The sequence below is a fragment of the Emys orbicularis genome, chromosome 1 (genome assembly GCF_028017835.1).
Source record: "Emys orbicularis isolate rEmyOrb1 chromosome 1, rEmyOrb1.hap1, whole genome shotgun sequence".
Lineage (NCBI taxonomy): Eukaryota > Metazoa > Chordata > Testudines > Emydidae > Emys > Emys orbicularis.
Window position 1 is genome coordinate 131,006,922 of NC_088683.1, and position 13,750 is coordinate 131,020,671.

Genomic DNA, 13,750 nt, shown 5'->3' on the forward strand with positions numbered 1-13,750 from the left:
AGACATACCTCAGCCCCTGAGAGTAAGTCTAATGACCGGGCCAGGACGAAATATCAGCTATCAGCGCCACCTCCGGTTGTGGGCGACTGAAGAGAGCCCTTTACCTCCACCGCGGCTCTGGGTCCGTTTCTGGTGTCGATGACGCTGTTGGCACCACCATTGGCACCGGCAAAACAGCTAGCTCCAGGGAAGCGCTTGGCTCTGACGCTGCGCACGGCACCGAAGCTCTCGGCTCTGAGAGAGACTCTGGCAGGGTTGCAAACTCCTACTAAAGCAGTGATTCTCAAACTTTTGTACTGGTGACCCCTTTCACATCTGCAAACAGATGGACATCATACCAAATGGACTGAAGGTAAAAAATCCATTGCAATCAACATACTACACTGACTATGGTGAGAGACTGTGCCACACACTGTCAAAGAAACTGAGGAACCACCTGATCAGCATCCTGTACAGCAGACAGGAGAAGATCAAGAATGAGCTCTCAGAACTGGAGACTCTCATACAATACCAACCTTCCACACAAACTTCCACGTGGCTGGACTTTACAAAAATGAGACAAGCCATTTACAATGCACACTTCACTTCTCTACAGAGGAAAAAGGACAGTAAGCTATCTAAACTCCTACCTGCCACAGGGGGCTACAACAGTGGTACCCTCAACTCATCTAACAACATTGTCAATCTTTCCAACCACACACTTAGCCCAGCAGAAGAGTCTGTCCTATCTCGGGGACTCTCTTTCTGTCCCACCATCCCCACGAACACAATACAGTTCTGCGGTGATCTGGAAGCCTACTTTCGTTGTCTCCGACTCAAGGAATATTTTCAACGCACCACTGAACAGTGCACTGACCCACAGGAACCCTCCTACCAACACTACAAGAAGAAGAACTCTGCATGGACTCCTCCTGACGGTCGAAATGACAGACTGGACCTCTACATAGAGTGCTTCCGCAGACGTGCACAGGCTGAAATTGTGGACAAACAACATCACTTGTCCCATAACCTCAGCCGTACAGAACGCAATGCCATCCACAGCCTCAGAAACAACTCTGACATTATCATCAAAGGGGCTGACAAAGGAGGTGCTGTTGTCATAATGAACAGGTCGGATTATGAACAGGAGGCTGCCAGGCAACTCTTCAAGACCACATTCTACAGGCCACTATCCTCTGATCCCACTGAGGAATACCAAAAGAAACTACACCATCTGCTCAAGAAATTCCCAGCTACAGTACGGGAACAAATCTACATGGATACACCCCCAGAACCCCGACCAGGGGTATTCTATCTGCTACCCAAGATCCATAAACCCGGAAACCCTGGACGCCCCATCAGCTCAGGCATTGGCACTCTTACAGCGGGATTATCTGGCTATTTGGACTATCTCCTCAGACCCTACGCTACCAGCACTCCCAGCTATCTTCGAGACACCACCGACTTCCTGAGGAAACTACAATGCATTGGTGTTCTTCCTGAAAACACCATCCTGGCCACCATGGATGTAGAAGCACTTTACACCAATATTCCACATGAGGATGGACTACAAGCTGTCAGGAACAGTATCCCTGATGAGGCCACAGCACGCCTGGTGGCTGAGCTTTGTGACTTTGTCCTCACCCACAACCACTTCAGATTTGGGGACAAATTATACCTTCAAGTCAGCGGCACTGCTATGGGTACCCGCATGGCCCCACAGTATGCCAACATTTTTATGGCTGACTTAGAACAACGCTTCCTCAGCTCTCGTCCCCTAGTGCCCCTCCTCTACTTGCGCTACATTGATGACATCTTCATCATATGGATCCACTGAAAGGAGGCCCTTGAAGAATTCCACCTGGACTTCAACAATTTCCACCCCACCATCAACCTCAGCCTGGACCAGTCCACACAAGAGATCCACTTCCTGGACACTACAGTGCAAATAAGTGATGGTCACATAAACACCACCCTATACCGGAAACCTACTGACCGCTATACGTACCTACGTGCCTCCAGCTTCCATCCAAGACACATCACACAATCCATTGTCTACAGCCAAGCCCTAAGATACAACCGAATTTGCTCCAACCCCTCAGACAGAGACAAACACCTACAAGATCTTTATCAAGCATTCGTAAAACTACAATACCCACCTGGGGAAGTGAGGAAACAGATTGACAGAGCAAGACGGGTACCCAGAAATCACCTACTACAGGACAGGCCCAACAAGGACAATAACAGAACACCACTGGCCATCACATACAGCCCCCAGCTAAAACCACTCCAGCGCATTATCCACGATCTACAACCTATCCTGGAAAATGATCCCTCACTCTCACAGACCTTGGGAGGCAGGCCAGTCCTCGCTTACAGACAACCCCCCAACCTGAAGCAAATACTCACCAGCAACTACACACCACACCACAGAAACACCAACCCAGGAACCAATCCCTGTAGCAAACCTCGTTGCCTACTCTGTCCCCATATCTACTCTGGCGACACCATCAGAGGACCCAACCACATCAGCCACACCATCAAGGGCTCATTCACCTGCACATCCATTAATGTTATATATGCCATCATGTGCCAGCAATGCCCCTCTGCCATGTACATTGGCCAAACCGGACAGTCCCTCTGCAAAAGAATAAATGGACACAAATCGGACATCAGGAATGGTAACATACAAAAGCCAGTAAGTGAACACTTCAATCTCCCTGGTCATTCTATTACAGATTTAAAAGTCACTATCATTGAACAAAAAAACTTCAGAAACAGACTTCAAAGAGAAACAGCAGAACTAAAATTCATTTGCAAATTTAACACCATTAATCTGGGCTTGAATAGGGACTGGGAGTGGCTGGCTCATTACAGAAGCAGCTTTTCCTCTCCTGGAATTGACACCTCCTCATCTATTATTGGGAATGGACTACATCCACCCTGATTGAATTGGCCCTGTCAACACTGGTTCTCCACTTGCGAAGTAACTCCCTGCTCTCCATGTGTCAGTATATAATGCCTGCATCTGAAACTTTCACTCTATGCATCTGAAGAAGTGAGGTTTTTACCCACGAAAGCTTATGCCCAAATAAATCCGTTAGTCTTTAAGGTGCCACCAGACTCCTTGTTGTTTTTGTAGATACAGACTAACACGGCTACCCCCTGATACCTTTCACATCGCAAGTCTCTGAATGCAACCCCCCCCTTATAAATTCAAAACACTTTTTAATATATTCAACACCATTATAAATGTTGGAGGCAAAGTGGGGTTTGGGGTAGAGGCTGACAGCTCGCGAGCCCCCATGTAATAACCTCCCGACCCCCAGTTTGAGAACCCCCATAATAAAGCTTATGGCTCCAAAAAGCTCTCTGGCGCCATCTGCTGACTCTTTTCCATATCACACCTCAGCACCATGCTCAACACAGGCACTGACCAGAGATCACCCTCAGGAGTTCATACAGCTGTCAAGCCTCACTATATCTGACACTCCAGATTCTCCACTCCTCAGACAGGAGGTGTCCCAAGTCTCACCCACTTCTTAAGTGACACACTCTTCGCGCTCTCCCACAAGGATAGCATCTCCTGATGTCGAGGAGGACGTGGGTGATAATCAAGACTCTCGTCCCATCAACATCAGGGCAATTGACATCAACTTATCAGCCTTACCCTGCCGCAATTCAGGGCACCCAGCCTTTTCAGGGGCCTCCATGGATGCAACCATATATTCCCTTTCCCCCTAATTGGCCATATTGAGACCCCTGGGCACAATTCAGTAATCCCCCACCGCTGCAAACATGCTGACCTCCATCCATCCCCTCCTTAACGATCTCTTTACCTCCAGAACCACATTCTCCACAATGCCACCACTGGAGGAGGAACTGGAAGGAGAGCAGGATGAGGCGGTACCTCTGGTCCTCCCATTTTCTTCATCTTCACCTGATGAAGCCGTCATGCCACCACCTCCCATAGCGGTGGATGATTTTCGTCACTTTCAGGAGCTGTTTCGTAGAGTGGCTGACTCCCTAAACATCCCACTTGAGGAGGTCAAGGAACAACAACATGAACCAATTGACATTCTCTATACCTTCTCAACAACAAAAATTGCCCTACCTATTAATGGTGCACTACTTGAACCTGCAAACCTTCTTTAGCAGACTCCAACCTCTATCCCCGCTACCTGCAAATGGGCAGATAGGAAATATTATGTACCTGCAAAAAATGTGGAGTTTTTATTTTCACATCCTGCCCTGAATTCTCTCGTGGTGAATGCGGTGCAGGAGAAGGGCCATCAATGCAAATCCCGATCCGGTCATCCTGACCGAGACTGGAAACATTTAGATCTCTTGGGCAGAAAGTCCTATTAATCTGCTACCCTCCAATTTCGAATTTCCAACTACAAGGCCTTATGGCCAAATGTCATTATAAAATTTATTCTAAGCTGGAGGAACTTTGCCAGGATCTGCCAGAGGAAAAAAGGGAACAATTCCTGCCCCTCACTTAATAGCCCGCACGACCCTGCAGGCCTCCCTGGACTCAGCTGATACAGCTGCCCAATCCATTGCTACTGCGGTAGTAATGCGACGTGCATCATGGTTGCACCTTTCAGAATTTTCTAAGGAGGTGCAAAATACAGTCAAGGATCTCCCATTCGAGGGACAAAAACTATTTTCTGAGCGCACGAACTGCTTACACTCATTGAAAGATCCCGAGCCACTCTAAAATCCCTCGATATATACACGCCACAGCCAGAACAAAGATCGGGAAAATATCAGCTCCCTCCCCAATCTCGCCCTCAGCCATACTACCCACAGCCGCAGTTTGACAACCAACGGGTGCAGACAATCGCCTGCATGGGGGACATTGTCCCAAACACCCTCTAATAAGCAGGAAATTTGAAGGTGTTGTTGAGGTCCAGAGAACCTCCTGCCTGCTCCAGTTGCCCCTACTATCTGTACCGCCATCTACACACCAACAGTTTGGCAACCGCCTAGCTCAATTTTTACCATCTTGGATGCTCATTACCTTGGACAGATGGGTCCTGGAAATAATAAAGGAAGGTTACTCCATCCTTTCCTAGCTATACCATCCTGCCAACTCCCCTCCCCCTTCAGGGACCCCTCTCACAAGCCCATTCTGGCGTGGGAGATGAGATGACATCTTCAACTGGGAGCCATAGAACTGGTCCCTCCATAAGACAGAGGATGCGGTTTCTACTCTCCCAACTTCCTGGTACAAAAGAAGTCTGGTGGTTGGCGCTCCATCCTAGACCTTCTCAATCTCAACAAGTTTGTCAAATTACAACATTTCAAGATGGTCACCCTATCCACCTTCATCCCAGCACTGGAACAGGGGGATTGGTTCTTGGCCTTCGACCTACAGGACGCGTACTTTCATATTGCAGTACACCCTGCTCACAGACGTTTCCTACAATTCATCGTCAGCCATGGTCACTACCGGTATAGGGTTCTACCCTTCGGACTATCCACAGCTCGTGACTTTTTTCCAAACTACTCGCAGTGGTCATGGCCATCCTCTGCAAAAAAGGCATCACCATTTCCCCGTATCTAGATGACTGCCTCCTCAAAGTGCCATCTGAGAGCGAAGCGCTCCTAGCAGTCCACGCTACAATGACCCTCTTTACAAAACTGGGCCTCCTTATTAATTTCAAAAAGTCCACACTAACCCCAGTGCAAACGCTGGAATTCATTGGTGCTCTATTTGATGCCAAGTGGGCAAGAGCGTTTTTCCTGCCTCACAGGTTCACAGCGATAACACAACTACTTTCAACCACCCGAGCATGCCCCCAAATCCCAGCACATACATGCCTCCAACTTCTGGGACCTGTGGCTGCCGCTACATTTGTGGTCAAACACACAAGGCTGAACATGCGGTGTCTTCAGGGCTGGTTCCATACAGTATATCTTCCTCACAAGCACAGCATACAAAAACTCCTGTCCATGTCAACCCGGGTCAAGGACTCACTGCTGTGGTAGACATGCCCTGACAATGTCTGTGCTCGGGTCCCTTTTCTTCAACCTCAACCTGCCGTGATACTCACTGGGGAGTGAATCTATGCAAGCACACTGTACAGGGCAGATGGATGCCCACTGAGTCCACCTTACACGTCACCCTCCTGGAACTGAGTGGCTCCTACTCTGCGCCGGGCTCAGCTGCTAGTCCTGGCTGGGCTGGGGAGGATGGGACTTCCTCTTCCCCTGCACGGCATCCGGAGCCGGGTCAGACCCTCCCCCAGCTGCAGGAAGCTCTGCGAACTCCCTTTCCCCCCCCCCCCCCATGCTTCCTGCACCCATTGTTCCTCAGCTGCAGGGGGAGGGATCACTGTACAGGGAGCTGCTCCCCCATCTGCCCAACCCCCATGCATCCAGACCCCCTCATACCCAGACCCTCCCGCCTCACCTCACCTCCCCCTGCACCCAGAACCCCCCCGATGAGCCCCACTCCCCCAGCATCTGGACTCCCCCACTGAGCCCCCACACCCAGACTCCCCTGCCGAGCTCTATTTCCCCCACACACCCAGACTGCCCCCCTGTTGAGACCCAACCACCTTCACCTGTACAGTCCTGAAAAGTCCCATTACTGTTGCACCCAGAACCCCCCAACAAGCCCCTGTGCATCCAGATCCCCCCGCACCCAGATCTCCCACTGAGCCACCCGCACCCAGATTGCCCCACTCAGAACCTGATCCACCCACACTAAGCCCTTCCACATTTGGATCCTGCCTTGCTGAGCCTGTCTGCTCGCACCTGGTCTAAAGGGGCAGGCCCCTGGGGTGTTTCTGGGGCAGGCCCAGTCCTTGTGCTGTGTCAGGGTTGGGTGCAGCCTCATTGTTGAGTCCGTGTCCTGGGGAGGAGCTGCATAGTGATCTCCCACCTCTGTGCAGCCAGTGGCCTGTGCTCCCCAATGCCATGCTGGAGCCTCCACATTTATTTGACAAACGGAATATCCAGAATTTTAAAATATTGTGAGCAGAATTTTTAATTTTTTGGCACAGAATGCCCTCAGGAGTAGTAGGTATAAGTAGAGCTGATAGGAGGACAACAATTCCGTTTTACAGCAGCTTTCAAGATTTTGAAATTTGGTTTTGTTCCACATCCAAAATGTCTATTTTCAGATTGATTTTTGCTTCAGAAAGGCGTGGGGAAGAGCAGGTGATTAGGCACTAATCTGGGAGACCCAGATTCAAGTCCCTGGTTGAGAACAGAGTTTTCCATGCTAGATTACTCTCAATCAGGCAGAGCAGGTACTTGAATCTGGGTCTCCCACATTCTAGGCTAGTGCCCTAACCAGCAGGCTATAGAATGTGGGAAAGCTGCAGAGATAAGCTCTGAGAAAGCTTTATCTGTGTACTAGGTAGCTGCCTCCAATAGCCAACCAACCCCATTTCTCATTCCTATATGGTAGCATGGAATAGCTTCCCTTTTGTTTCCCTCCTTACCCTGTTCTCCTGTGGTGCAGATTCTGCTACAGCATGTGCCATATTGTGCAGTAGTTCCGTGTCTTTAGAATGAAAAGCAAGCATTTTGGTATTGCCTCTGTGAGAGCCTTGTTTTTCTTTCTTCATAGCGTCTCTCACACTGTTTGTTTGGGACTAGGTGCATCATCTCATTGTTATTTAAAATAATGAGAAATAATCTTCAAGGCATGTGGTCCATGAAGGACTTAGGAGGCCTAGATTTAAATCCCTCCTCCGCCACAAACTCTGCGACCTTGGGCAAGTCACGCAGCTTCACTGTGCCTCTATTTCCCTTCTGTGAAATGAGAATAGTAGCACTCCCCTCTCTCATAGGAGTGTTGTGAAGTTAAATACATTAAAGATTCTGAGATGCTGAGATACTATGGTGATTGGGGGGGGGAGTGGGCATATAAATACCCTAGGTAGAGAGTGATGAACTTGGATAATAAGTAGATCTGTTTTTAAACAAACAAACATGGAAATTATTTTACTGGATCTTCAAAATGTCAAAATTTTGTTGAAATTTTTCAACAATCAAAAAATTTCAGCCAAGTCCATAGCTGAACAAAACACTGAATGTTTTTCAATTAAATATTTTTGTTTGAAAATTTTCAGTTTTTTTTTTAATACTGAAAATCCAGTTTGCAATGGAAAATTTCATCCAAAACCTCAACATTTGGGAAATTTCTGTCCGCTCCAATAATGAGCTAAAGGCTGAAACCACCATAGCATGATACGAATCCAGAGCATAGATTGTGTCTAAAGTGATTTGAGAAAGTGATGTGGCACCAGTGCTTAATTTGTGCCAGCGTGTGCCAAGGCTGATCCCCGGCACCTCTGGGCTTGGCAGTTCAGAGCCCTGGCACCTCTGGGCTTGGCAGTTCAGAGCCCCGGCACCTCTGGGCTTGCTGCATCAGTTATGAATGTAAAAAAATTGCTGGAGCCCTGACACCTCTTTTATTACAAATTAAGCATTGTGTGGGACCAAGACCAAAAAAAAAAAAAAAGAGTTGGGCAACCTCTTTGGGGCCTGTGGATCTGGAGCCGCTGGAGAATGCACAGTCTCCCTTCATACAGAAGGAAAATGACTTTAGTTGATTTCAGCATGAATACAACCTTCATCAAATGCAGTGGATTTGCCATTACAATTCCAACAGAAGTAATGCACTCATATTTAATTAGTTTAAATCAATTTAGATAAGATTAATTAGTGTTTGTGCAGACCTTTGAAAGTGTAAAGCGCTATGGAAGTGCTAAATGCTTATTCTTTACATTGAATACTGGGGTGGAGGATGGGGGGAGATCAGGTCTGCGTTCAGGCCTTAATTCAGCAAGGCACTTACTTGCGTGACTAACTTCAAGCATGTGAGTAGCTTCATTGAAGTCAATGGTACTCCTAGCATGCTTAAAGTTAAGCTTGCGAGTAAGTACCTAGCTTTAATCTGGGCCTGATTGCTGTATCACTCAGCAACGGGCATATACAAATCCTGAAAAACACAAACATCAAGTGATATTCATTGACCATTTGATATATAGAAAAATAGGCCATAGGGCAACTTTTCTTTCTGTTTGTAACTGATGTTTTTTGTTTTCATGTGTCTGTTTTCTGTCCTGAATGTGAAATGCAGTAGGGAACCCCCGATTTAAGACACCATTTTCAACTACTCCCAAGGTTCCCAATGCAGTTTGCTCTGGCCTTTAGACATCTATATTGGCTGACTGATTTTTGTTTGAATCTCTATTGTGTGTTTCCTAAGACAGGGAACAAAGAAAATTAACATGCATAACTTGCTTCCACATATGACTGTTACAGCAGAATTGATTTATCTAACATTGCTTTCGTCTGTTTATGAATCAGAACGAGATGCCTTTGACACCCTCTTTGACCACGCACCAGATAAACTCAGCGTAGTGAAAAAGGTAAAATATTTTAAAATTTTGTTTCCTACTGTGGTCAGTAGTGGATTTTTAAGCAGAAAGGGGTCCTAGAAGTCTGGAAACCTGTAGAAAATATTTGTGGTATCAGTGGAAAAAATATGCCCATCAGAATCATACAAATTTCACTCCAAAGTTACAACTGAAGTGCTTATCTTGAAGCTTTGTGGCTTGGCCCAGTGCTTATTGGAATCATAGACTCATAGACTTTAAGGTCAGAAGGGACCATTATGATCATCTAGTCTGACCTGCACAACGCAGGCCACAGAATCTCACCCACCCACTCCTGTAACAAATCCCTAACCTATGTCTGAGTTATCAAAGTCCTCAAATCGTGGTTTAGAGACCTCAAGGTGCAGAGAATCCTCCAGCAAGTGACCCGTACCCCATGCTGCAGAGGAAGGCGAAAAACCTCCAGGGCCTCTGCCAATCTGCCCTGGAGGAAAATTCCTTCCCGACCCCAAATACGGCGATCAGCTAAACCCTGAGCATGTGGGCAAGACTCACCAGGAAAGAATTCTCTGTAGTAACTCAGATCCCACCCCATCTAACATCCCATCACAGGCCATTGAGCATATTTACCACTAATAATCAAAGATCAATTAATTGCCAACATTTAGGCTATCCCATCATACCATCCCCTCTATAAACTTATCAAGCTTAGTCTTGAAGCCAGATATGTCTTTTGCCCCCACTACTCCCCTTGGAAGGCTGTTCCAGAACTTCACTCCTCTAATGGTTAGAAATCTTCGTCTAATTTCAAGTCTAAATTTCCTAATGTCCAGTTTATATCCATTTGTTCTTGTGTCCACATTGGTACTGAGCTTAAATAATTCCTCTCCCTCCCTGATATTTATCCCTCTGATATATTTATAAAGAGCAATCATATCTCCCCTCAGCCTTCTTTTGGTTAGGCTAAACAAGCCAAGCTCTTTGAGTCTCCTTTCATAAGACAGGTTTTCCATTCCTCGGATCATCCTAGTAGCCCTTCTCTGTACCTGTTCCAGTTTGAATTCATCCTTCTTAAACATGGGAGACCAGACCTGCACACAATATTCCAGATGAGGTCTCACCAGTGCCTTGTATAATGGTACTAACACCTCCTTATCTTTACTGGAAATACCTCGCCTGATGCATCCCAAGACCTCATTAGCTTTTTTAACGGTCATATCACATTGGTGGCTCATAGTCATCCTGTGATCAACCAATACTCCGAGGTCCTTCTCCTCCTCTGTTACTTCCAACTGATGCGTCCCCAATTTATAACAAAAATTCTTGTTATTAATCCCTAAATGCATGACCTTGCACTTTTCACTATTAAATTTCATCCTATTACTATTACTCCAGTTTACAAGGTCATCCAGATCTTCCTGCATGATATCCCGGTCCTTCTCAGTATTAGCAATACCTCCCAGCTTTGTGTCATCTGCAAACTTTATTAGCACATTCCCACTTTTTGTGCCAAGGTCAGTAATAAAAAGATTAAGCAAGATTGGTCCCCAAACTGATCCCTGAGGAACTCCACTAGTAACCTCCTTCCAGCCTGACAGTTCACCTTTCAGTATGACCCGTTGTAGTCTCCCCTTTAACCAGTTCCTTATCCACCTTTCAATTTTCATATTGATCCCCATCTTTTCCAATTTAGCTAATAATTCCTGATGTGGAACCATATCAAATGCCTTACTGAAATCTAGGTAAATTAGATCCACTGCGTTTCCTTTGTCTAAAAAATCTGTTACCTTCTCAAAGAAGGAGATCAAGTTGGTTTGGCACGATCTACCTTTTGTAAAACCATGTTGTATTTTGTCCCAATTACCACTAACCTCAATGTCCTTAACTACTTTCTCCTTCAAAATTTTTTCCAAGACCTTGCATACTACAGATGTCAAACTAACAGGCCTATAGTTACCCGTATCACTTTTTTCCCCTTTCTTAAAAATAGGAACTATGTTAGTTATTTTCCAGTCATACGGTACAACCCCTGAGTTTACAGATTCATTAAAAATTCTTGCTAATGGGCTTGCAATTTCATGTGTCAGTTCCTTTAATATTCTTGGATGAAGATTATCTGGGCCCCCCCATTTAGTCCCATTAAACTGTTCGAGTTTGGCTTCTACCTCGGATGTGGTAATATCTACCTCCATATCCTCATTCCCATTTGTCATCCTACCATTATCCCTAAGCTCCACATTAGCCTCATTAAAGACTGAGGCAAAGTATATTGGGCCATGCCTAGATTATCCTTAACCTCCACTCCATCCTCAGTGTTTAGCGGTCCCACTTCTTTCTTTGTTTTCTTCTTATTTATATGATTATAGAACCTTTTACTATTGGTTTTAATTCCCTTTGCAAGGTCCAACTCTACATGGCTTTTAGCTTTTCTCACTTTATCCCTACATGTTCTGACCTCAATAAGGTAGCTTTCCTTGCTAATCCTTCCCATCTTCCACTCCTTGTAGGCTTTCTGCTTTTTCTTAATCATCTCTCCGAGATGCTTGCTCATCCAGCTTGGTCTACACCTCCTGCCTATGACTTTTCCCCCCTTTCTTGGGATGCAGGCTTCTGATAGTTTCTGCAACTTTGACTTGAAGTAATTCCAGGCCTCCTCTGCCTTTAGATCAGCCTTAGAATCAGTTAAGACTCCCATAATTTCAAGTGGGTTTTGGGTCATTCTTGGTGTTTATGTCAGCACTCTTCCATACAGCACTTTGAGAGAAACTCCAGGTATTAATATCCAAAAGAAGCACCCAGTGTCTGATCTGAGCAATTGCTTTGTACGAGGGGTGCCCTTCCACAGCTGGAGAATCTCACTAGTGTACTATGGCTGTCAGAGGGGTAGATATATAGGTTGTGATTCACCAATTATGGCTGCAAGAAGTTGTAATACACACACACACACACACACACACACACACACACACACACACACGTGTTTAACTTTCACTCTTAAATTTCACTTTCATTAACACGTCCAAAGGGATGCTCACTTACGACAACTGGAACAGTCCCGTGGGTCTGTTCTCCTGATACAGATCACAGGCCACTGTCTGTTCCACCTTCAACACCTTCTTTTTGGGGGCAGAGGGAAAAGGAAGAATAGCCATTAATCTGTGCCAGCTTTTGTTAATATATCCATCTGGAAGGGAACAGACAAAGACTTTGCATTATTCCATTAGGGTGTGCAAATACCAATATTAAATTGTTGAGCATAAAACTGAGTAACTATTTTACATAGAGATTGGAACTGAAATTTGCTTCTTTGCATTATCTGATTGTTGTTGTTATTTGTATTACTAGTAGGGCTGTCAATTAATCGCAGTTAACTCATGCGATTAACTCAAAAAAATGAATCGTGATTAAAAAAATGAATTGCGATTAATCTCCCTTATAACAATAGAATACCAATTGAAATTTATTAAATATTTTTGAATGTTTTTCTACATTTTCAATATTGATTTCAATTACAACACAGAATACAATGTGCACAGTGCTCACTTTATATTATTATTTTTGATTGCAAATGTATGCACTGTAAAAATGATAAACAAAAGAAATAGTATTTTTCAGTTCACCTCATACAAGTACTGAAGTGCAATCTCTTTATCATGAAAGTGTAACTTACAAATGCAGATTTTTTTTGGTTACATAACTGCACTCAAAAACAAAACAGTGTAAAACTTGAGAGCCTACAAGTCCACTCAGTCCTACTTCTTATTCTGCCAATTGCTAAGACAAACAAATTTGTTTACATTGACGGCAGATACTGCTGCCTGCTTCTTATTTACGATGTCACCTGAAAGTGAGAACAGGCGTTCACATGGCACTTTTGTAGCTGGCTTTGCAAGGTATTTACGTGCCAGAAATGCTGCTTCATGATTCAGCCACCATTCCAGAGGACATGCTTCCATGCTGATGATGCTCGTTAAAAAAATAATGCATCAATTAAATTTGTGACTGTACTTCTTGGGGGAGAATTGTATGTCTCCTGCTCTGTTTTACCTGCATTCTGCATATATTTCATGTTATAGTAGTCTCAGATGATGACTCAGCACATGTTCGTTTTAAGTACACTTTCACACCAGATTTGACAAAATGCAAAGAAGATACTGATGTGAGATTTTTAAAAATAGCTACCGTACTCAACCCAAGGTTTAACAATCTGAAGAGCCATCCAGAATCTGAGAGGCACAACGTGTGGCGCATGCTTTTAGAAGTCTTAAAAGAGCAACATTCTGATGCGGAAACTACAGAACCCGAATCACCAAAAAAGAAAATCAACCTACTGCTTGTGGCATCTGTCTCAGATAATAAAAATGAACATGTGTCGGTCTGCACTGCTTTGGATCATTATCAAGGGG

At 45.2% G+C, this 13,750-nt stretch overlaps 1 protein-coding gene across 1 annotated transcript in view; it reads left to right on the forward strand.

Annotated features, from left to right (window-relative positions):
* PARVB (parvin beta) overlaps nt 1-13,750 on the forward strand; it is an 81,211-nt gene that overhangs the window by 53,676 nt on the left and 13,785 nt on the right. The window contains exon 9 of the mRNA XM_065423564.1: nt 9,316-9,377. Within this exon, the coding sequence (XP_065279636.1) occupies nt 9,316-9,377 (62 nt within the window). The remainder of the gene's footprint in view (nt 1-9,315; nt 9,378-13,750) is intronic.